The sequence below is a fragment of the Pelophylax lessonae genome (assembly GCF_965119305.1).
Source record: "Pelophylax lessonae genome assembly, chromosome: 4".
Lineage (NCBI taxonomy): Eukaryota > Metazoa > Chordata > Amphibia > Anura > Ranidae > Pelophylax > Pelophylax lessonae.
Window position 1 is genome coordinate 673,212,049 of NC_138771.1, and position 22,572 is coordinate 673,234,620.

The 22,572-nt window shown below is 43.7% G+C and overlaps 2 protein-coding genes across 4 annotated transcripts in view; both read right to left on the bottom strand.

Annotated features, from left to right (window-relative positions):
- LOC309553410 (phospholipid scramblase 1-like) overlaps positions 1-22,572 on the bottom strand; it is an 814,575-nt gene that overhangs the window by 223,256 nt on the left and 568,747 nt on the right. The gene's annotated exons all lie outside the window — the stretch shown is intronic.
- Positions 1-22,572, bottom strand: part of LOC309553400 (NACHT, LRR and PYD domains-containing protein 3-like) — a 1,231,344-nt gene that overhangs the window by 35,916 nt on the left and 1,172,856 nt on the right. The window contains exon 7 of the mRNA XM_082254578.1: positions 16,198-16,368. Coding sequence (XP_082110704.1) covers positions 16,198-16,368 — 171 coding nt within the window. The remainder of the gene's footprint in view (positions 1-16,197; positions 16,369-22,572) is intronic.

Here is a 22,572-nt window from a genome sequence, read left to right on the forward strand (position 1 = left end):
GTACAAGTCCAAGCAGGTAGTCTTCTGCGTTGGGACTTGTTGTGCCCTTGACTGTGGTGGACTGAGGAAGGGAAGTGTAAGGGGGTCTGTGTAAGCTCAGATGTATGGGGGAGCTTTGGTGACCACAGAGTTCCCTTTTACACAAGAGTCCCCAGCTTTCCCACTCAAATAATGGTTCCCTGAACTCTCCTTACATCAGAGACTTCACACTTCCCTCTTACAGTGTAGTAAGTCTGGAGACTCCGATGTAAAGGGGGCTCTGTGAAATGTGATTAGAGAGTAGACATTTCTAAAATGTACATTTTTCTACTTACGATCCTCAATTTGTAGAAGCTCAAATGGCTCGCTGCCTCTGAAGGCATATTGCAATGTGGCCGTCCTCCTCCTCCCCTTCTTCACCAAAAGTACAAAAAGGTGTCGCCCGTCGGCTTTTGCTAGAAACAGAAGAGAAAAAAAAAACATTAAAAAAAATCATGTACATAGTAGTATTAAAGGTTGTGAAGAGACACTTGATGGAGGTAGGAAAGGTAGGAGCGAGAGGGAGGGGAGGGGGGGGGGGGTTGTTGGTATTTGTGTTGTTGCATACCTAAACACATGTCCACCTACCCACAAAATTATAACCTATCTGGTCACATGTCATGTATATTTCTACTTACCGGAGATTTGCTCCACAGCCTTTTTCAGGAGCCTGGGTGAGCGCCTTTTGGCATCACTCCAGGCCCGCTGAAGATCCACCACCAGAGGCATGAAGTTAAATCTCCGCAGCAGCCTCATCCGGAGACGACACATCATTTTGTACTTTTGGTGAAGATGCACATTCACCTGATCGTACCCCCAGAGGAGGAGGAGCTGTGGAAAGAGCAATGTATGTTTGAGTCCAAGTATGTCCAAAAAAGTACAGTCTTACAAAAACATGCTAGGTCGTGTTTGAGATTTTGTAGAACAAAGAATACCATTTCTGGTGATACATAGACATCGATGTCCAAATCTACCTCCATGACATAGGTTGCCCCAACTGGTGATTTCCTCTACATGATCTAGACATTTTGACAATTGTCCTTTCATTACACACCCAGGGCCGCCATCAGGGGAGGGACAGCCAATACACATGTAGGGGGCCAGAGTGCCTGTAGGGGCCCCTGACCCACCATCCATGAAGTGTGCAGGAGACAGTAGCCAGTTGACACATAAGGCAGGAGAAGCGCCGAAGGATAAATGCATAGTAAGCACACTAAACTAGCTGGAAGGCCTGGGACTCAGGAGATGTTAGGAGGAAGGGACTTAAGAGCCTTTCAGCTACTCATTGGCTGAGGAGGTAACAGGAGGCAGGCTGATCCACTTCCTGCTGCCTCCTTAGCCAATGGGTACACAGGGTGCACTGTCCATCACTGCACAGCCTTGTGCTTCCTCTGCTGATGGGATAGAATTCCTCTGGCAAAATAACATGCAGCAGAGATGGAGATAAGAGAGATGTAAATTAAATATTTCCTAATGAAGCTGCTATATTTAGCTAGAATACATGTACAATTCATAGCCCTTGGCATGTTAATTACAGTCACTGTATTTACAACCTTATTGCTGTCCATTTAGCAGGGTGCAAGTAACTTTACACACATGTAGCATAAGTTTTAACTTTTGTCACCATGTTAAAAGGACAGCAGTATGGGTAGCATTACAGTGACTGTTATTAGTCCAGGCTCACTAAACTAGCCAATGCTTGGAAAAGCAAGACATGCAGATTGCTTTTCAGGTCCCTTTTAACATGAGCTGTCTGATTGGGTGTGTCTGTTCATTATGCTGTGCTGAATTAGCCTGGATTCGCTATTCCTGCAAGAGGAGCACATGGGATGTGGGAGATATGAATGTAATGTGTCAGAATTATCCACACAATCACACATAATCCTTTTTAAAGTTCCCCAGCAGAATTTGATGGCATAGTGGTGGACAGCAGTGCCATCAGATTCCAGTTATATCTGTAAATTAACAAAGCAATGGGATCTGAGGGCGTATTTAACTTGCAATGGACACCCCCATTGAAAAACAGTTTGTTTGGCAGTGTGAGATACGTGTGCTGGGAATGTGATCCATTAAGACAAGTGATTATACACTCATGTGTTTCGTTTAGAGGTGATTTGTCCAATGCAATCCTTTGAAGACATGACCAGTCCATATTTTTGTGAGCACTGATTCCATCTCAGGTGAACAAATTAGCTGCTGTGTGCAGATCCAGCTTATGATGGCGAGTCTCCGACAAGACAAACGGTGCAGAGCTTGCAGTGTGTATGGATGTATGTAAGGCAATAATTTTTGGCATTATGTATTTAGGGAATATAATGTTTCTAATCTTGCATATATGAAAAGGGTCAATACATTTGTCTTTATCTAGACAGATTCCAAAGCGTTAGAGCAATCTGTCACAGATAATTGTGTTTCATTTTGTGTAAAAGTTGAAACTAATCAAATCTATCTATATACAGGCATACCCCACTTTAAGTACACAATGGGACCAGGGCATGTATGTAAACTGAAAATGTACTTAAAGTGAAGCAATCCCTTTTTTCTTTTCTCAATGCATGAAAATACACCAGCTCCATTGTAAATTTTGGCCACATTGACATGGCCTTGCTCCCAAACCATGTGGGAGCATGTTAAGGGGATCCAGGACTATGACATGATAGATTACCTAGGCAAGCTGGCCAGCCACAAAATGGATATGGTGTAGTCCTGGGTACCCTCTCGTTGCTCCCTAAGTTTGTTATCCCTGTCACTTATGGTTTGTGAGCAGTGTCATGGCAAGCTGAACAAGCTGTGTCCTTACTCACGATTGTATATAAAGTGAGTCTACTTAAAGCAGGGTATGCCTATCTATATCTATATAGAAAGTTCAGAGATGTGAACCTGTTCCCTATTATATACACTAATATATGGTATATAACATATTCTATAATGTATATATATTGTATATAATATATACATATATATATATATATATATTGTGACAGGAAGTCAGCTAAATCTGGGAATGTAGTCACAGGAAGAAGATACATTTCCACCTGATTGAGAAGTCCATTAATTAATTTAGGGTGTTGGCTACAGAGCTAGCCAGCAGGAAGTTGAAAGGCCTTCACCTGTTCAGAATGAGGGAGTTAAGGCTCTATAATTTGTTCAGAGAAATTCCTGTTGTTTGCTGCCTCCAGAAGCTGTGTCCTGAAGCCATGTGGGCTGGGAGCAGGAGGACAGTCAGCGTGTGCCTCCCGACAGGATGTGTGGGCCTGGGAGAAGACCCCCCGGAGTGATGTGTGCCCGGGACGGTAACCAAGGGTGAAATCGTCTCAAAGGTGAGAAGACGAACTGTTGATGTGAAAGAAACAAAGGACTGTGTTGCCCTGTGAAACTATTATAAAAGGACTATTGAGTGTCCACTGTAGGACAAGGAAGTCTGCCCGACGGTAGGTTGGAGACAGACACTTAGGCAGGTTCCAGTTGTGAGAAGGTAGCCGCCCACAGAGGCAAGGATTTATTTTCTGTTTTATTTTATTTTGGATGTTTTGCTGCATACAGCCTGGTGAAGAAAACACCATTTAATAAACCTCACTGTTTGTTTGCAAGCACTTGTCGGCTACCTCTCTGGGAAAACGCACCCCCCAAGGGGTCATCCACACCCGCCACCGAGCTAATCCCTCACATATGGTGGAGGATGCGGGCATAAGCAGAGATCCCTGCAATGGAGTGCATATGTTTGATGAACTTTGTCTGGTGCATGAGATTGCACAATCTATGTGTGCAGGAGAGAAGATCCTGACAGAAAAAAAAAAAAAAAGTGTTTTAAAGAGACAGCGGTCTCAAAATTATTTGAACTTTGTTGTGTCTGGTGCAAGTGACTGCACAAACTGTGTGTGCAGGAAAAGAGATCTTGCAAGAGAGAGAGAAAAACTACATGTGTTAAAGAGACAGTGGTCTGAAAATTTTTTGCTGGACTGTGAAAAATTTGTTTGTGGAGTTATTGAAGATGGGGCGTTCAAAACGCCTGAAGAATGCAAAGATAGATGAAATGAGAGACCGGATTCTATGGATGGAGGGGATGTTGCCGTCTGAACCAGCCCCATCCATGCCTAAAGAGAGTCTACTAAAGAGGAAGGTTGTTGTCCCTAGCAACACTGATGAAACTGCTATGGAGACGCAGTATGCTCAGATGAAAAGTAAGCTCAAAATGGGGGAGATGCTGAAACAGCGGAGCTTTGCAGCTCAACAAAAGGATCACCAAGAGAGCATGGCAGGCTGGAAACAGAGACGCCAGCAGCCAATGGAGGCCATCGGTTTGGAGGAAACCGAGTATGTGTGCAGGGCTGAGTTGGATGCCTTGCAACGGAAAATGGAAGAAAAGGAACAAGCCTTGGAATTGCTTAAAATGGAGCATAGAAACTTGCAGGAAATGAATGAACTACTCAAGTCTCATGTGTTACAGTGGGAAGAATCCACTGCTCTTCTTTTGGTCGAGTTGCAAAAATGTCAAGACACTATAAAGGAGAAAGATACCATCCTCATGGAAAAGGAAATTGAAATTCAGACTTTGCAGAAGCAAAGTATGTGTGAAATGTTGGAGTTGCGTAATCAGCTGGAAAAAAGTCTTCAGTGTTTGGAAGTTACAAAAATAGACCTGCAGGAGTCGCAGGAACAGAATGTCGCTCTGAAAACGACATTGTCTCTCAGCGACAACGAGAAAAGTGAAAGAGAGGCTAAATTACTGAGTACTGTGTATGAGCTCACCACTTTGAGCAATGTGGTAGATGAATTACGTGCAGACTGTGAAAGTTGGAAAGGTGAAGCCCAACGTTTCCAGCAGCAGTTAAAGGAGAAAGAAGCCTGTGTGGCAGAATTACATTCTTATTCCCAGATGCTAGCCAATGAGGTGAAGGCTCTTATGCAGGGAAAAGGAGATTGTGAACATAAGAGGGAAAAAGTAGAGGCACAGCTTCTGGAATCGCAAGTCAAGGTGTCAGAAGGTGACCGATTGTGTGCTAAGCTGTCAGAGAAGGCAAACCGACTGCAGGTTGAGTTGGACAATGTTACAAATCAGCTTTCTCAAGCAGACAGAAAATCTAGAGAAATTGCGGAAGATTTTTCTATCTTGGAATCGCAGCTGCAAGACACGCAGGAACTCTTACAGGAAGAGAGGTGTCAAAGGCTGAGTTTTAGCACAAAGCTCAAACAAATGGAAGATGAGAAAAATGGCTTCCTGGAACAATTAAAAGAGGAGGCGGAAGCAAAGAAAAACCTATCAGAACAAGTCGCAACATTGCAAGCTCAGATAGCGGATATGAAAAAACGCATGGAAGAAAGCGTTGGTTCATTACAGTGTGTTGAAGATGTGAAAAAGAAGTTTGATCAGATGCTTGGTGAAGAGAAGACTGTGTCTGCAAAATATGCAGAAGAACGCGCACGTGCAGAAACGGAGGTGCGTGATAACGAGAGCAAAGCCCTGTTCTTGGCTCGCTCTTTGGAGGAAGCTCTAGAGTGTAAGGCTGAACTAGAAAGTGTTAAACAGCTGCGTACAGAAATGGAAGAATTGGTCAGCTCCAAGGATGATGTTGTGAAAAGCGTTCAGGAGCTAGAAAAGTCTAAGCGAGCCTTAGAACAGCAAGTAGAAGAGATGAAGATTCCGTTGCAGGAACTGGAAGAGGAATTCCAGGCAACAGAGGATCTGTCCCAAAGAGGGGATAGTGTGCCTGATGCAGTTTTTAAAAGGATCAGTGTTTTGGGGTCTGTCCTGAGTGAGCCTCAGAAATGTGATGACATGTGGCTTGAATCACCCCTTTGGAATAAACCGTTCCTTCAAAAACTTCAAGCATTGGAAAATGTATCATTAGAACTTCAGCAAACAAAGGAGCTGTGTAAGAAATGTGATGATTTCTCAGTTCAGGCTGAAAACCTAGTGGAGAAAACTAAAGCGGAGAAAACTAAAGCAAGTGATATACATCTGGGAGAAAAAAGCAAACGCCACCTAGTGGAGAAAACTAAGGCTGTTGGTGAAAACGTGAAGCAAATGAATAAGTGCCTTTCAGGGAGTGTTTCCAAAATGGAACTGGTGAAAGACGGGTGGCAGAAGTTTGATCGTGATCTTGAGATGCATTCCATGTGGAATTCAGATAGAGAAAAGGAACCAGGTGACTTTGAGCGGTCAAATAGTTCAGCAGAAAGTGCATTGAAGAAACCTGTAAAAGAATGTGTTGCAATTCCATGCTTCTTCACTGATGCAGAGAGGAGGTCTATAATGGATACCACCCAGATCGCTGGGTTCAACTGTGTTGTTGCCTTTGACCCCTATGTTGGTGGAAGGAAAGTTGATGATGTTCTGGTTGGCTTCTTCTGTGAAGAGTTTGGCAAGAAATATAAACTGAATATCAAATCAAATAGTAGGCCTTTACTGCGACTCGCTCAGGAGGGCGAAAAGTTTAAGAAGTTGATGAGTGCAAATGCTTCAGATCTGCCTATGAATATGAAATGTTTGGTGAATGATATTGATATCTCTGGGAAAAGGAACAGGGGTCACTTTGAAGAAATGTGTGACAGCCTGTTGTCTCAATTGGAAAATCCTCTGCACAGCATCTTAGAGCAAGCAAAGCTCAAGAAGGAAGATCATTCCCTTTTACAACAAAAAGTCAATGATTGTGTACAGATGTATGGAGAGGCAACTCAAGTCACAGAGGGATGTCAAGAGTCCCTACTTGGAACAAAGCTTAGTGAAGCAAAGGTTCTCAAAGTTTTGTGGAAAACATTTATGGATTGCAGAGAGAGGCGTCTTAAGAATGTTGAAGACATTAAGACTAGCCCAATTGAGTTGCCTATGGATCACGGTCCTCCATGGTGGATTGGACAGACGGTTATGAGGGACAAGCTGTCTGACATTTATGAGAAAGCTGTCAATGAAGATGACAGAAACGAGAAGGAGCAAAATGATGCCAAAAATGCAGTTGAAGAATGTGTATATGAGATGAGAGACAAACTGTGTGGCATTTATGAGAAATCCGTCAATGAAGATGACAAAACAGTTTCATCCGGAAGCTTGAGGATAATAGGAGGCTTATCAGTGAGTCAGCAGTGCCTGACACATGCGTGCCTGGAAATATGTGTCCCAACCCTAGGGTTGAAACAAGAGGGGGGGGTATGTGACAGGAAGTCAGCTAAATCTGGGAATGTAGTCACAGGAAGAAGATACATTTCCACCTGATTGAGAAGTCCATTAATTAATTTAGGGTGTTGGCTACAGAGCTAGCCAGCAGGAAGTTGAAAGGCCTTCACCTGTTCAGAATGAGGGAGTTAAGGCTCTATAATTTGTTCAGAGAAATTCCTGTTGTTTGCTGCCTCCAGAAGCTGTGTCCTGAAGCCATGTGGGCTGGGAGCAGGAGGACAGTCAGCGTGTGCCTCCCGACAGGATGTGTGGGCCTGGGAGAAGACCCCCCGGAGTGATGTGTGCCCGGGACGGTAACCAAGGGTGAAATCGTCTCAAAGGTGAGAAGACGAACTGTTGATGTGAAAGAAACAAAGGACTGTGTTGCCCTGTGAAACTATTATAAAAGGACTATTGAGTGTCCACTGTAGGACAAGGAAGTCTGCCCGACGGTAGGTTGGAGACAGACACTTAGGCAGGTTCCAGTTGTGAGAAGGTAGCCGCCCACAGAGGCAAGGATTTATTTTCTGTTTTATTTTATTTTGGATGTTTTGCTGCATACAGCCTGGTGAAGAAAACACCATTTAATAAACCTCACTGTTTGTTTGCAAGCACTTGTCGGCTACCTCTCTGGGAAAACGCACCCCCCAAGGGGTCATCCACACCCGCCACCGAGCTAATCCCTCACAATATATATATATATATATATATATATATATATACATATATATATACACATATATATACTGTGACAGGAAGTCAGGTAAATCTGGGAATGTAGTCACTGAGAGGAGACACATTCCCACCTGCTTTGAAAGTTCACTGATACTATAGGGTGTTGGCTGCAGAGAGAGCCAGCAGGAAGTTGAAAACCATTCAGCTGTTCAGAATGAGGAGATCAAGGACTCTATAATTTGTCCAGAGAAAATCTATTGAGTGCTGCCTCCTGTCGCCGTGTAGGCTGGGAGAGGAGGACAGACATACGTGTACCTCCCGACGCCGTGTGGGCATGGGAGAAGGACTGCTGCCGCCTGTCGCCGTGTGGGCTGGGAGAGGGGGACAGTCGGATGTGTGCCTCCCGACAAGCTGGTGAGCATGGGAGAAGACCCCCTACAGCGATGTGAAGCTAAGGAGGGTAACCACGAGTGAAGACGTCTCAAAGGTGAGAAGACAAAGTGTTCCATGTGAAGAGTGTGAAGAGTAAAGGATCCTGTTATAAATGGACATGTGCTGTGTGAAAGAAAACAAAGGGACATGTTCAATGGACAATGTTTGTGCTGTGTGAAAAGCAAACAAATGGACATTTGAGTGTCTGCTGTAGGATCAGCAGTGTCGGCCCAACAGTAGGTTGGAAAGACTTCTTAGGTAGGTTCCAGTTGTGAGAAGGTAGCCGCCCACAGAGGCAAGGATTTATTTTGTTTTATTTTATTTTGGATGTTTTGCTGCATGCACTTGTTTGAAGAATAAACCTGTTGTTTGCAAGCACTTTTGGGCTATCTCTCTGTGAAAACGCACCCCCAAAGGGGTCATCCACGCCTACCACCGAGCTAATCCCTTACATATGGTGGAGGTATGCAATGGGCAGAAGCAGCAAGATCCCTGCAATGGAGTGCATATGTTTGATGAACTTTGTCTGGTGCATGAGATTGCACAATCTATGTGTGCAGGAGAGAAGATCCTGACAGAAAAAAAAAAAAAAAGTGTTTTAAAGAGACAGCGGTCTCAAAATTATTTGATGAACTTTGTTGTGTCTGGTGCAAGTGACTGCACAAACTGTGTGCGCAGGAAAAGAGATCCTGCAAGAGAGAGAAAAACTACATGTGTTGAAGAGACAGTGGTCTGAAAATTGTTTGCTGGACTGTGAAAAATTTGTTTGTGGAGTTATTGAAGATGGGGCGGTCCAAACGCCTGAAAAATGCAAAGATAGATGAAATGAGAGACCGGATTCTATGGATGGAGGGGATGTTGCCGTCTGAACCAGCCCCATCCATGCCTGAACGGAATCGGCTAAAGAGAAAAGTTGTTGTTCCTAGCAACACTGGGGCAAATGAAACTGCTTTGGAGACGCAGGGTTCTCAGATGAAAAGTAAACCCAAAATGGGGGAGATGCTGAAACAACGGAGCTTTGCAGCTCAACAAAAGGATCACCAAGAGAGCATGGCAGGCTGGAAACAGAGACGCCAGCAGCCAATGGAGGCCATCGGTTTGGAGGAAACCGAGTATGTGTGCAGGGCTGAGTTGGATGCCTTGCAACGGAAAATGGAAGAAAAGGAACAAGCCTTGGAATTGCTTAAAATGGAGCATAGAAACTTGCAGGAAATGAATGAACTACTCAAGTCTCATGTGTTACAGTGGGAAGAATCCACTGCTCTTCTTTTGGTCGAGTTGCAAAAACGCAGAGAGACTATAATGGAGAAAGATACCATCCTCATGGAAAAGGAAAGTGAAATTCAGACTTTGCAGAAGCAAAGTATGTGTGAAATGTTGGAGTTGCGTAATCAGCTGGAAAAAAGTCTTCAGTGTTTGGAAGTTACAAAAATAGACCTGCAGGAGTCGCAGGAACAGAATGTTGCTCTGAAAGCGACATTGTCTCTCAGCGACAAAGAGAAAAGTGAAAGAGAGGCTAAATTACTGAGTACTGTGTATGAGCTCACTACTTTGAGCAATGTGGTAGATGAATTACGTGCAGACTGTGAAAGTTGGAAAGGTGAAGCCCAACGTTTCCAGCAGCAGTTAAAGGAGAAAGAAGCCTGTGTGGCAGAATTACATTCTTATTCCCAGATGCTAGCCAATGAGGTGAAGGCTCTTATGCAGGGAAAAGGAGATTGTGAACATAAGAGGGAAAAAGTAGAGGCACAGCTTCTGGAATCGCAAGTCAAGGTGTCAGAAGGTGACCGATTGTGTGCTAAGCTGTCAGAGAAGGCAAACCGACTGCAGGTTGAGTTGGACAATGTTACAAATCAGCTTTCTCAAGCAGACAGAAAATCTAGAGAAATTGCGGAAGATTTTTCTATCTTGGAATCGCAGCTGCAAGACACGCAGGAACTCTTACAGGAAGAGAGGTGTCAAAGGCTGAGTTTTAGCACAAAGCTCAAACAAATGGAAGATGAGAAAAATGGCTTCCTGGAACAATTAAAAGAGGAGGCGGAAGCAAAGAAAAACCTATCAGAGCAAGTCGCAACATTGCAAGCTCAGATAGCGGATATGAAAAAACGCATGGAAGAAAGCGTTGGTTCATTACAGTGTGTTGAAGATGTGAAAAAGAAGTTTGATCAGATGCTTGGTGAAGAGAAGACTGTGTCTGCAAAATATGCAGAAGAACGCGACCGTGCAAAAACGGAGGCGCGTGATAACGAGAGCAAAGCCCTGTTCTTGGCTCGCTCTTTGGAGGAAGTTCTAGAGTGTAAGGCTGAACTAGAAAGTGTTAACAAACAGCTGCGTACAGAAATGGAAGAATTGGTCAGCTCCAAGGATGATGTTGTGAAAAGCGTTCAGGAGCTAGAAAAGTCTAAGCGAGCCTTAGAACAGCAAGTAGAAGAGATGAAGATTCCGTTGCAGGAACTGGAAGAGGAATTCCAGGCAACAGAGGATCTGTCCCAAAGAGGGGATAGTGTGCCTGATGCAGTTTTTAAAAGGATCAGTGTTTTGGGGTCTGTCCTGAGTGAGCCTCAGAAATGTGATGACACGTGGCTTGAATCACCCCTTTGGAATAAACCGTTCCTTCAAAAACTTCAAGCATTGGAAAATGTATCATTAGAACTTCAGCAAATAAAGGAGTTGTGTAAGAAATGTGATGATTTCTCAGTTCAGGCTGAAAACCTAGTGGAGAAAACTAAAGCGGAGAAAACTAAAGCAAGTGATATAAATCTGGGAGGAAAAAGCAAACGCCACCTAGTGGAGAAAACTAAGGCTGTTGGTGAAAACGTGAAGCAAATGAATTTCAAGTGCCTTTCAGAGAATATTTCTAAAATGAAACTGGTAAAAGACGGGTGGCAGAAGTTTGATCGTGATCTTGAGATGCATTCCATGTGGAATTCAGATAGAGAAAAAGAACTAGGTGACCTTGAGCGGTCAAATAGTTCAGCAGAAAGTGCATTGAAGAAACCTGTAAAAGAATGTGTTGCAGTTCCATGCTTCTTCACTGATGCAGAGAGGAGGTCTATAATGGATACCACCCAGATCGCTGGGTTCAACTGTGTTGTTGCCTTTGACCCCTATGTTGGTGGAAGGAAAGTTGATGATGATCTGGTTGGCTTCTTCTGTGAAGAGTTTGGCAAGAAATATAAACTGAATATCAAATCAAATAGTAGGCCTTTACTGCGACTCGCTCAGGAGGGCGAAAAGTTTAAGAAGTTGATGAGTGCAAATGCTTCAGATCTGCCTATGAATATGAAATGTTTGGTGAATGATATTGATATCTCTGGGAAAAGGAACAGGGGTCACTTTGAAGAAATGTGTGACAGCCTGTTGTCTCAATTGGAAAATCCTCTGCACAGCATCTTAGAGCAAGCAAAGCTCAAGAAGGAAGATCATTCCCTTTTACAACAAAAAGTCAATGATTGTGTACAGATGTATGGAGAGGCAACTCAAGTCACAGAGGGATGTCAAGAGTCCCTACTTGGAACAAAGCTTAGTGAAGCAAAGGTTCTCAAAGTTTTGTGGAAAACATTTATGGATTGCAGAGAGAGGCGTCTTAAGAATGTTGAAGACATTAAGACTAGCCCAATTGAGTTGCCTATGGATCACGGTCCTCCATGGTGGATTGGACAGACGGTTATGAGAGACAAGCTGTCTGACATTTATGAGAAAGCTGTCAATGAAGATGACAGAAACGAGAAGGAGCAAAATGATGCCAAAAATGCAGTTGAAGAATGTGTATATGAGATGAGAGACAAACTGTGTGGCATTTATGAGAAATCTGTCAATGAAGATGACAAAACAGTTTCATCCGGAAGCTTGAGGATAATAGGAGGCTTATCAGTGAGTCAGCAGTGCCTGACACATGCGTGCCTGGAAATATGTGTCCCAACCCTAGGGTTGAAACAAGAGGGGGGGGTATGTGACAGGAAGTCAGGTAAATCTGGGAATGTAGTCACTGAGAGGAGACACATTCCCACCTGCTTTGAAAGTTCACTGATACTATAGGGTGTTGGCTGCAGAGAGAGCCAGCAGGAAGTTGAAAACCATTCAGCTGTTCAGAATGAGGAGATCAAGGACTCTATAATTTGTCCAGAGAAAATCTATTGAGTGCTGCCTCCTGTCGCCGTGTAGGCTGGGAGAGGAGGACAGACATACGTGTACCTCCCGACGCCGTGTGGGCATGGGAGAAGGACTGCTGCCGCCTGTCGCCGTGTGGGCTGGGAGAGGGGGACAGTCGGATGTGTGCCTCCCGACAAGCTGGTGAGCATGGGAGAAGACCCCCTACAGCGATGTGAAGCTAAGGAGGGTAACCACGAGTGAAGACGTCTCAAAGGTGAGAAGACAAAGTGTTCCATGTGAAGAGTGTGAAGAGTAAAGGATCCTGTTATAAATGGACATGTGCTGTGTGAAAGAAAACAAAGGGACATGTTCAATGGACAATGTTTGTGCTGTGTGAAAAGCAAACAAATGGACATTTGAGTGTCTGCTGTAGGATCAGCAGTGTCGGCCCAACAGTAGGTTGGAAAGACTTCTTAGGTAGGTTCCAGTTGTGAGAAGGTAGCCGCCCACAGAGGCAAGGATTTATTTTGTTTTATTTTATTTTGGATGTTTTGCTGCATGCACTTGTTTGAAGAATAAACCTGTTGTTTGCAAGCACTTTTGGGCTATCTCTCTGTGAAAACGCACCCCCAAAGGGGTCATCCACGCCTACCACCGAGCTAATCCCTTACAATACATATACATATATATACATATATATACAGAGAGATATATACATATATAGAGATATATATATATATATATATATATATATATATATATATATATATATATATATATATATATATATATACATATATAGAGATATATATATATATATATATATATATATATATATATATATGTGTGTGTAGGGAACAGGTTCACATCTAGGAAGTTTCTATAACAGGAAGCTTCTAGATCACGTCTAATAGCCAGAAAGTGCATGCGCAGATCAGCAGACCAAAAGTTTATTGCACACCCGCTAGATAAGCGACCCACCCAGCCACCATCCCCCATCCCGCACATTCACACCCCCTCCTTACCTTACACAGAAATGCCACTATTTCGGGAGTAAAGCGTGCAGGAGCCATGATGCACACACTTACGAGAGGGCCTGGACAATTTCCGGAAACGTGTGCACGCACCAAAAGTTTCGTTTCCGGTTTCATGTATAAATGTGAGAACGCGGGTTTGTATATTCGCGAATTCGCGAACAATAGTCACCATACACAACCATTAAGCATATTTAACTTACAAAAAGAAATACAAATACATACATTTGTGGACACCATAAAACTTTATTTAGACACATGAAGACATTTGAAAAAAAGATTGGAAACATGCTGTTTATTACACAAATACACAGCTCAAACATTTCACATGACATATTTTTGGCACAGTCTCCACAGTATCCCATTGAAGCCACAGATTTGTATTTTTCAAACAAAAACAACCTTTGTACAACATTTAGACCATATACATCAACAAAGAGCCCATAATCAACAGATGCAGATTGACAGAACAATACACAATTATGTTAACAGCAATAAATACTTACAGAGAGTCAACACACAACACAGCCAAATCTCACCTCCATAAATAACAAAGGCCCCCAAATGTTAACCATAAAGCATGTGACACACAAATATATTGGACCTCTTCATAGGTCAAATCTTTCCTGATGTCTGAGTGAGCTATATATAATCAAAGCAAACACACACCCATAATGTTAACTCCCAGTCAAAAATTTAACTGTGTGTGTCCTGTGTGTTTTGGAGCATGCTCAGTTGCCAAAAAAAGGGAAATAGAAATGAGGAGGAGGAGAGAGACCTAAACAGCCCAAATCCATGTATGTATGTATGTAGGTGTGTATATATGTGAATTGATAAAATTCTCTCTTCAAGTTTGCTAGTCATTATTTAGAATGTTTAGATACAGGAATACATACATATATATACAATTACATGAGAGAGCGAGAGAGAGAGAAATATATATTTAGGGAAACAATTGAAACACACCTTTTGGGATTTGGGAAGTGAGATTGTGACGATTGAACAGATATGTAAGCCAACAATCTGACTCATCACTCATGAACATCCCTAATTTTAGCGTGGCAATTATATCAGGCGTTCTTATGGGCGTTTTGGCTGGCGTTTTCACAGGCGTTTTGACATGCATTTTTTGGGCAGGCATTGTTATATGAAATCACCTAAAAAAGCCCCAAAAACAGACCACAAACACGTACATGTGAACGTAGCCCATTTGGAGGCGTTTGAGGGGGATTTATACAGCTCAAGGATCAACTCCCAAAACAGCCAAAAAATCCAATCCTATTCAGTTCAATGGCCCCTGTTCCCATGTGAGCATTTTGACAGCATGAGGAAAACACCCAACGCTCACTGAGAAATAGCACAATGATTAGGGAGTCTGCCTTCCTGCTGTAGGTTTGTAAGTTCGAATCCGAAAGGAGCCCTCTGTATGGGCAACACTTGGATATCTCCAATCCTCCAAATGTTGACATCATTAATTTTGTTCATGTTTGAAAAAGGCATGTGTATCAGCAACCTTTTAATCTAAAGACATGAACAAAATACAAAAGATGCCAGTCAATATGTAGCAATATTGTGAGCTAAAGCTCTATTTGTTTGTTGGGCATACTTTGCTAATTAGCCAAGTATGAGGGATATATATATATAAACCTTCAGTTAAATGTGTAGTAAAATGGTAACACTTGGCCATACCCATATGGAAGAAAAGGTAGTATTTGCAATATATTTCTAAAAAAATTCTTTGGAAACACATAAAATATTGTCAAAATTGTGACATTTCCTTGATATTTGTGAAATGCTAATAATCTTTCTTTGAAATATGTTTTACATCTATTTTTGTTCTATCTGACGACCCATTCCCCAATGTAATATTTTGTGGGTTTTTTCAGATAATGTGGAGGTTCTATATAAACACTGTAGATTTGACTGTTATGATTTCTGAGTTAGCAGGAAAGGTGTATGGAATGTGATGGTGTTTACTAAGGGATCCCTTGTTGGAAGTGTGCATGTTTTTCCAATTCCGCCGGTTTTTGCCATTTTCTATGGGCGAGACAGCGGATTTGCAATCGGTATTCAAAAAAAAATTGGCCCAAAATCGCGCTGGCGGAATTTTTTGAGCCTATTTGGCGTTGCGCATGCGCACATTCGCGCGTTCGCAGCCCGGGGCTGGAGGAGCTGTTTAACCTTTCTACACTTTCGCAGATATCTCTCTTTCTAAGTCAGTTTTTGACATTTTTTAAAAGCAAGTCATCTCCAAATTGTCTTCCACACCTTCCACAGTGATTTGGGATTTTTGGGGGTACAGGGGAAAAATTTGGCTAAACTTTAGTCGAGCTTTTAGCTGGCGTGGTTTTAAGTCGCGCTCTGACCATATTGCATCTTAATGAATCTCACACTAGGCGCTATTTTCCGCCCGCCGTTCTTTGAATACCAATTTCAGACTTAAAAAATCGCCGGTTCGCAAAATCCCGCTGAAACGCCAATTCGCCGTACTATGAATCAGGCTCTCAGTCTCTATGGGACAAATAATCTTCATTGTGTTTTTATATCATCCAACCAACAACCCACCCATACATAGACATAAAGTCTGATCTCTGATAGTCAGTGGAGGGGGGAGGGGATGAAAGCCAATAACAGCGAATGACCTGAAGGACTATGATGGGAACTCCCAGTGTAACCGGCCAATCAGAAGTCTGTCTTTGTATAACTTTCATCTATACAACATGTCTGGACCCCTCACACAGAAGATTTATACCAGAATACTGCAGAATATTATATCATTTATAGTATAATTCTCACCTCAGATCCTGCAGAGTACAGCCAGGATGTCTGAGCGTCTCACATAGAAGTTGTATTCCAGAGTCTTGCAGATTATTCCGTGATAAATACAGTGTGGTGAGGGATCGGTTAGTGATAAGAATGGATCGGAGATCCTCCAAGCCGGAGGAAGTCACACCACAATACCACAACCTGCAGAGAGAAATCCAAACACATGATATTATATTATAAGATGAATATGAGGAATTATTCCCATTCAGTGAAAAGTAACATAACATCACTAGAGCGGAATATCAGGATATACAGAATGTTATACAGAGGAAAGATCTTCTTATTAGGGAAGCTGATAAAGGTGACGCTGTTGTAGTACTTATGTCTACACAGTATACAGAGGGGGCGCTGTGACAGCTCAGTCACCCCCTTATGTACCCGGTTATTAAGCAGGACCTCACACAGTGCCTCATACAGTAGCTGATGAAATTGATAGATAAAGGAAAGAATCTGTGGGGTTTATAAAATAAAACAGCAGAATTTCTGATGGTGGAGACCCCAGTGACCCCAATAATCCATCACCTTCCTAAATCCACAAATCAGGAGTTCCCATTGAAGGTCACCCGATTGTGGCAGGAATAGGATCCCTTTTAGAGAATGTGGGGGGGAGGGGTGGATATACATTTACAGCCTTTAGTGCTGAGACTTCTGGGATACATTAGAGATACAAGTACTATATTGGTGGATATTCTACATTTACAATAATATTTCTACATTCAGATGGGTGACACTTCACATTATTATTGTTGTAACAGTTTATACAGCACTTTACAATAAAAATGGGGACAGCACAATTTACAATACAGTTCAATACAAAAGGAATGGGAGGGCCCTGCTCATGGAGCTTACAATCTAAAGGGAGGGGGAGGTGGTACAAAAGGTAGTGGCTACAGGGGATGATCTGATGGAGGGGACATAAGTACAGATCTTAGGGTGGGGGTGGGGTAGGCTTCCCTGGATAAGTGTGTTTTCAAGGATCACCTAAAAGGTGGACAGGATGGGAGCTGACCGGACATACATGGGTAGGGAGTTCCAGAGGATGGGATAGGCTCTGGAGAAGTCCTGGAGGCGAGCGTGGGAGGAGGTAACAAGGAAGATAGAGACCAGGAGGTCCCGGGAGGAACAGAGAGGACGATTTAGGCGATATCTGCAGATGAGGTTGGTGATTTAGCTGGGGGTGATGTTTTGGATGGCCTTGTATGTTGTGATTAATATTTAAAATTGTATACGATGGGGGAGGGGAAGCCAGTGAATAGATTGGCAGAGATGGGAAGCAGTCGCGGATTGGTTAGTAAGGTGTAATAATCCAGCAGCAGCATTCATGATAGACTGAAGGGGGAGGAGCCTGTGTAAAGGTCCTCCAGTGAGGGGGGAGTTGCAGTAGTCCAGGCGGGAAATAACCAAGGAGTGAATACGTTGTTTTGTGGTGTTTTTAGTTAGGAAGGGGTGAATTCTGGAGATGTTACGGCAGGGGCGGACTGAAAACTCATGGGGCCCCCGGGCAATAAGAGATCATGGGCTCCATGTGTCCCCGCCCACACTCAATCCACACTCACACAAAGCCCCGCCTACATCTTGCACTGCCCACATTACATTTGTTTGTCACAGAATTTCTCTACACTATGTTCAAAATAAATGTATATTATAGAAAAAAAAGAAAATAAACTTACATTAAATAAAGTACATTTCCAAAATTAAGGTTTTCATGAATTAATACAATATAATAGGTGCAACAAATGTCTTCTTAGCTGAACAGTTTAATAAAAAAAAATACAAAAAATAAAAAGCTCTGACCAGCATGTTACAAAATGATGGCCTAGAATTGCTCTCAGTGCGACGTTCCCGATGATACCATACATATGTGCCACCATTATTGTTCACATACGTGTGCTCATCCTACATAGCCCTCTACCTGGATGTGATTTACAATCATTTTTTAACAATTTTTATTTACTTTATATAATTTTCACTGACCACCAATGTAAGGGGGCCATTCCTCCCATCGACCACCATTGTAAGGGGAATTCTTCCTACTGACCACCAATGTAAGGAGCATTCTTCCCAATTTTTGTTTATTAAAAGTCTTGCAATCAATAATCATAAAATCAATATACATAAATAGATATATACATATTTACATGAAAAGGGAAAAAAATACATAGCAAGTTCTGCTCTCAAAGAATGGCTTTACAGCAAAAACAAAACTCACATCATGAAACTGTCATTACCGGAGAAAATAATCTTAATTTTAATCACCACCACACCAGACATCCAACCTGCGAGGTCAAGAAACAAAACCACCCCCATTATGCATGCAGCCCTTCTTCAAAAAGAAGATATTAACCAACAAAAGCTAAGGGCGTGAAAGAAATAGCATAGGAAAAGAGCTCCTCACCCAGAGATGGACAGTTCACCAAAAGCAGGTCTGATATTCCTCCACGCCCTTATCCAGACCGCTCGAGGCTTCCTGCCCTTCTCAAGACCCCGAATCTTCCCAACCTCACCCAGAATATCGTACACCACCACCTCAACAGGGAGGACTTTCTTCCGCAGGGTAATCTGGCACCGTGCATTCCACGTGAAGTAACGGACAACTATACTAACTAGAAAAAGTGTATCCAAATCAAAATCCCAGCGAGTCGGGAATGCCCCGTACACCCACTCCGCATAACTCATGCGATAGAGAAAGGGGAGGCCTAGAGCCCTCCCCACCCTTTTATACACCTCTATGTTAAAGGGACACTGGAGCAAAAAGTGGTCCATAGACTCCACTTTACCAACACACTCCGCTCTAGGACAATCCCGATCATCCACAGGGCGATGATTCAGGTTCCCTCTCACATAGAGCCTTCCATGGAAAGCGAGCCAGGCTTGATCCCTAAACTTCAAAGGGATTCTTCCTAAGTTAATTAAACGCAACCCCTCCCTCATTACGGGGCCTGGGCAATCCCTTAAGGTCAGTGACACACTGAAAGCAGAGCCCAAAATCCTCTTCTCCAGAAGCTTTCTGGGGAGGGACTTGATATCCCCCACTGTCACCTGCCACTGCCTAAGTATTTTCAGACACGGGGCAACATAAGCCGGAAGCTTGCCATGTCGGACTCTCAGACTTTTCACTGGCCCGCCATCTTCCCAGCATCGCAGAAAAGGCCTAAACCAAGATTGAAAAATACCCACCCATCCCGGCGGGGTCTCTGCTAACATATTACCAAGATTATACTTTAAAAAGAGCAGAGAAAAGAAAACTATAGGGTTGACCATTCCTAGACCACCCTCCCGCCTGGACAGGTAAGTTACATTGCGTTTGATCAGGTTCAGCCTATTTCCCCATAACAGTTGGAAAAAGCAGCTGTACACCCTTGCATAGAGAGATTCCGGCAAGATACAGACAAAGCTGACATATAAAAAGATTGGGATCAGGTAAGTTTTAATCAAGTCAACCCTTTCCCTCAAGGAAAGTTTCCATTTCTTCCAGCTTGCCACCTTGGCATTGGCATTCAACAACCTGCTTTCCCAATTTCGATGACCATAGTCACCAGGACCAAATTTGATGCCCAACACTTTAATTTCCTGCTGGGGCTCTGGGAAGGCATCCGGAAGTTCGAAGCTTTCACCCTCCTCACCCATCCAGAAAACTTCACTCTTTTCATGATTGATTTTAGAGCCAGAAGCCTCTGTGTACTGCTCTATCACAGAGACCACCTCCTGTGCCTCCTCCATCCCAGAGATAATAACAGACACATCATCGGCATAGGCCACGACCTTCAAAGGTGGCACACCAGCAATGCCCAAAGGCACCCCACACAACGATCCACTCTCTAACCTTCTTATGAAGGGGTCGATTGCGAATACATATAGCAGGGGGCTCAAAGGACACCCCTGGCGCACACCAGAGCCAACCTCAAAAGGCCGTCCAACCCAACCATTAACAAGTGGGAAGCTCTCAGCCCCTTTATATAATGTTTTCAGCCAATCAATAAACCTCCCCTGCAGGCCGTATCTACCAAGTAACAAATACAGGTACTCATGATTGACTCGATCAAAAGCCTTCGCCTGATTCAATGCCAGCAAGTACTTTCTCCATCCAGCAGCCCTGCATCGCTCCAAAGCCTCCCGGACAGCTAAAATTGCTGAAAAGGTACTTCTGCCCTGGACCGAGCAGTGCTGATGATTGAACAACAAATCGCCTGCTACTGACGACAAGCGCCAAAAAAGAATCTTCGCCAAGATCTTTCTATCAACATTGAGAAGACTGATGGGGCGCCAGTTCTCAATTATTGAGGGGTCTTTACCTTTTGACAGAAGAATCACAGTGGATTGCCTCATGGAGGGAGGAAGAGAACCCTCTTCTAAACAGCTGTTATAAACCTCCGCTAAAAAGGGAGCCAGAATGGACTTAAAACACTTGTAAAATTCAGCTGTCAACCCATCTGGCCCAGGCGACTTTTTGGTAGCCAGCTTCTCTATAGCACGAACTACCTCATCAGCTGAAATTGGTTCTGTCAAATCCATCAAAGGCAATGTATCATTTCCCAATCCTGGAGTAGAATCCAGAAAGCTTTCCATCCTGTCCCGATTAAGGTCCTTTCTTCCCAGAAGGTCTGCATAATATGACCTGAAGATCTCCAGGATCCCTGATCTGGACTTCACCAGGGAACCCGTACTATCCCTCAGACCTATGACCGTCTTAACTGCTATGCCTTGCTTACAGTTCTGGTAAGGATCAGGCGAGGGATATTTCCCATAATCTCTCTCCAGAACCAAGGAGGCATGCCGGTCGTATTGACACTTCCTAAGAAGAAGCTTTACCTCCGAGATCTCCCCTGGATCTCCTCCATACGAGACAAGACGATCAAGCTTCCTCCGCAAATGCTGGTAGGCAATATACATACCAAGCTGCTTCTTCTTACTTATGGCCTTGAAAAGTCCAATCGCCCTTTGTTTCACAAGCTCCCACCACTCTGACTTACTGCTGCAAACGTCCAGAATAGAAACCTGTGCCTGAAAAAAATCCTCAAAGGATTGTCTTACCTCTACATCTTCCAGGAGAGCCGAATTCAGTTTCCAGGTACCCCTTCCCCTGGGTGGAGTGTCCGAGGCATTCAGAGTCACAGACAGCATACAGTGGTCAGAGAACTCCACCGCCCTCAACTCAGGAGCCGAGAAAGCAGAGTTCTCCTTTAAAAAAAACCTGTCAATCCTACTCTGACTATTCCCTCTCTGAAACGTGAATCCCGTGCTGCCAGGGCAGTGCTTAATGTGCACATCTACCAGGCCTGCTTGTCTAACCATATCTCTAAGAAAAACGCTATCATAACCCAGCCTGTCTATGGAGCCTCTCCTGTCTTCAGGCCTAATTATGGTGTTAAAGTCACCTCCAAAGACAACCTGCTGGGATGTAAAAAGGAAGGGCTTGTTCTTTGTGAGGAGGCATTTCCTGTCCCATTTTGACTGCGGTCCATAGATATTGATCAGGCGCAGGTCCTGCCCCCTAACAGAGACGTCTAAGACCATGCATCTCCCAATTTCTACCTCAATTACCCGCCGGCACGTTACCATATCGGTTTTAAAAAGAACCGCAACTCCGCTGCAAGGCTCAGCCGCAAGAGACCAAAAGGAGGGACCGCATCTCCACTCCCTTTTTGCTAGATGGACATCGGCCAAAGTATGGAGCCAGGTCTCTTGCAAAAATAAAATCTCAGCATCAAACTCACTGAGCAAAAATAAGGCAATATCACGAGCTCTTGCAGATTTCACGCTGGCGACATTAATGGTTGCCACCTTTATCAGAGCGGGCACTGCCATCAGGATGATTGGGGTAGACGTTTCTTAACCTCTACCACACTCTCTCATCACCCGAAACAGCTCTTTTTACACTATGTGACTCCCCCTCATCCATAGATGATAAAGAAATGGATAAATCGGATACTAACTCCTCCCCTGATAAAACAGAAAAAGTGTTGCCAAGAGGAACCCCTCCTGGCTCTAACTGTAAGGAAGAAATGACCGCTTTACGGGTCTTCCTCTTCTTCTTTTTCTTCCTCTTTGTCCTCTCCCACCCCTCCTCATCCGAATCCTCCTCAACAGAGGGTGAGACACGGGACATGGGCACCCCTCCCTCAACCCCATCGACCCCACCACCATCCAGCACCCCTGCACCCTCTTGGCCGCGTTTGCGGTTTCGAGAGACAGGGACTGGAGGTGGAGTAGGCCGAGGGGGAAGATCCACTATACCCGCCCCCCCAGCAGCTTCCGCTAGTCTGGAGGATCTACGCACAGTAGATGTAGAAACAACAACAGGAGGGACAGACTCAGGGACCACATCACTAGGGGAAACAAAATCTG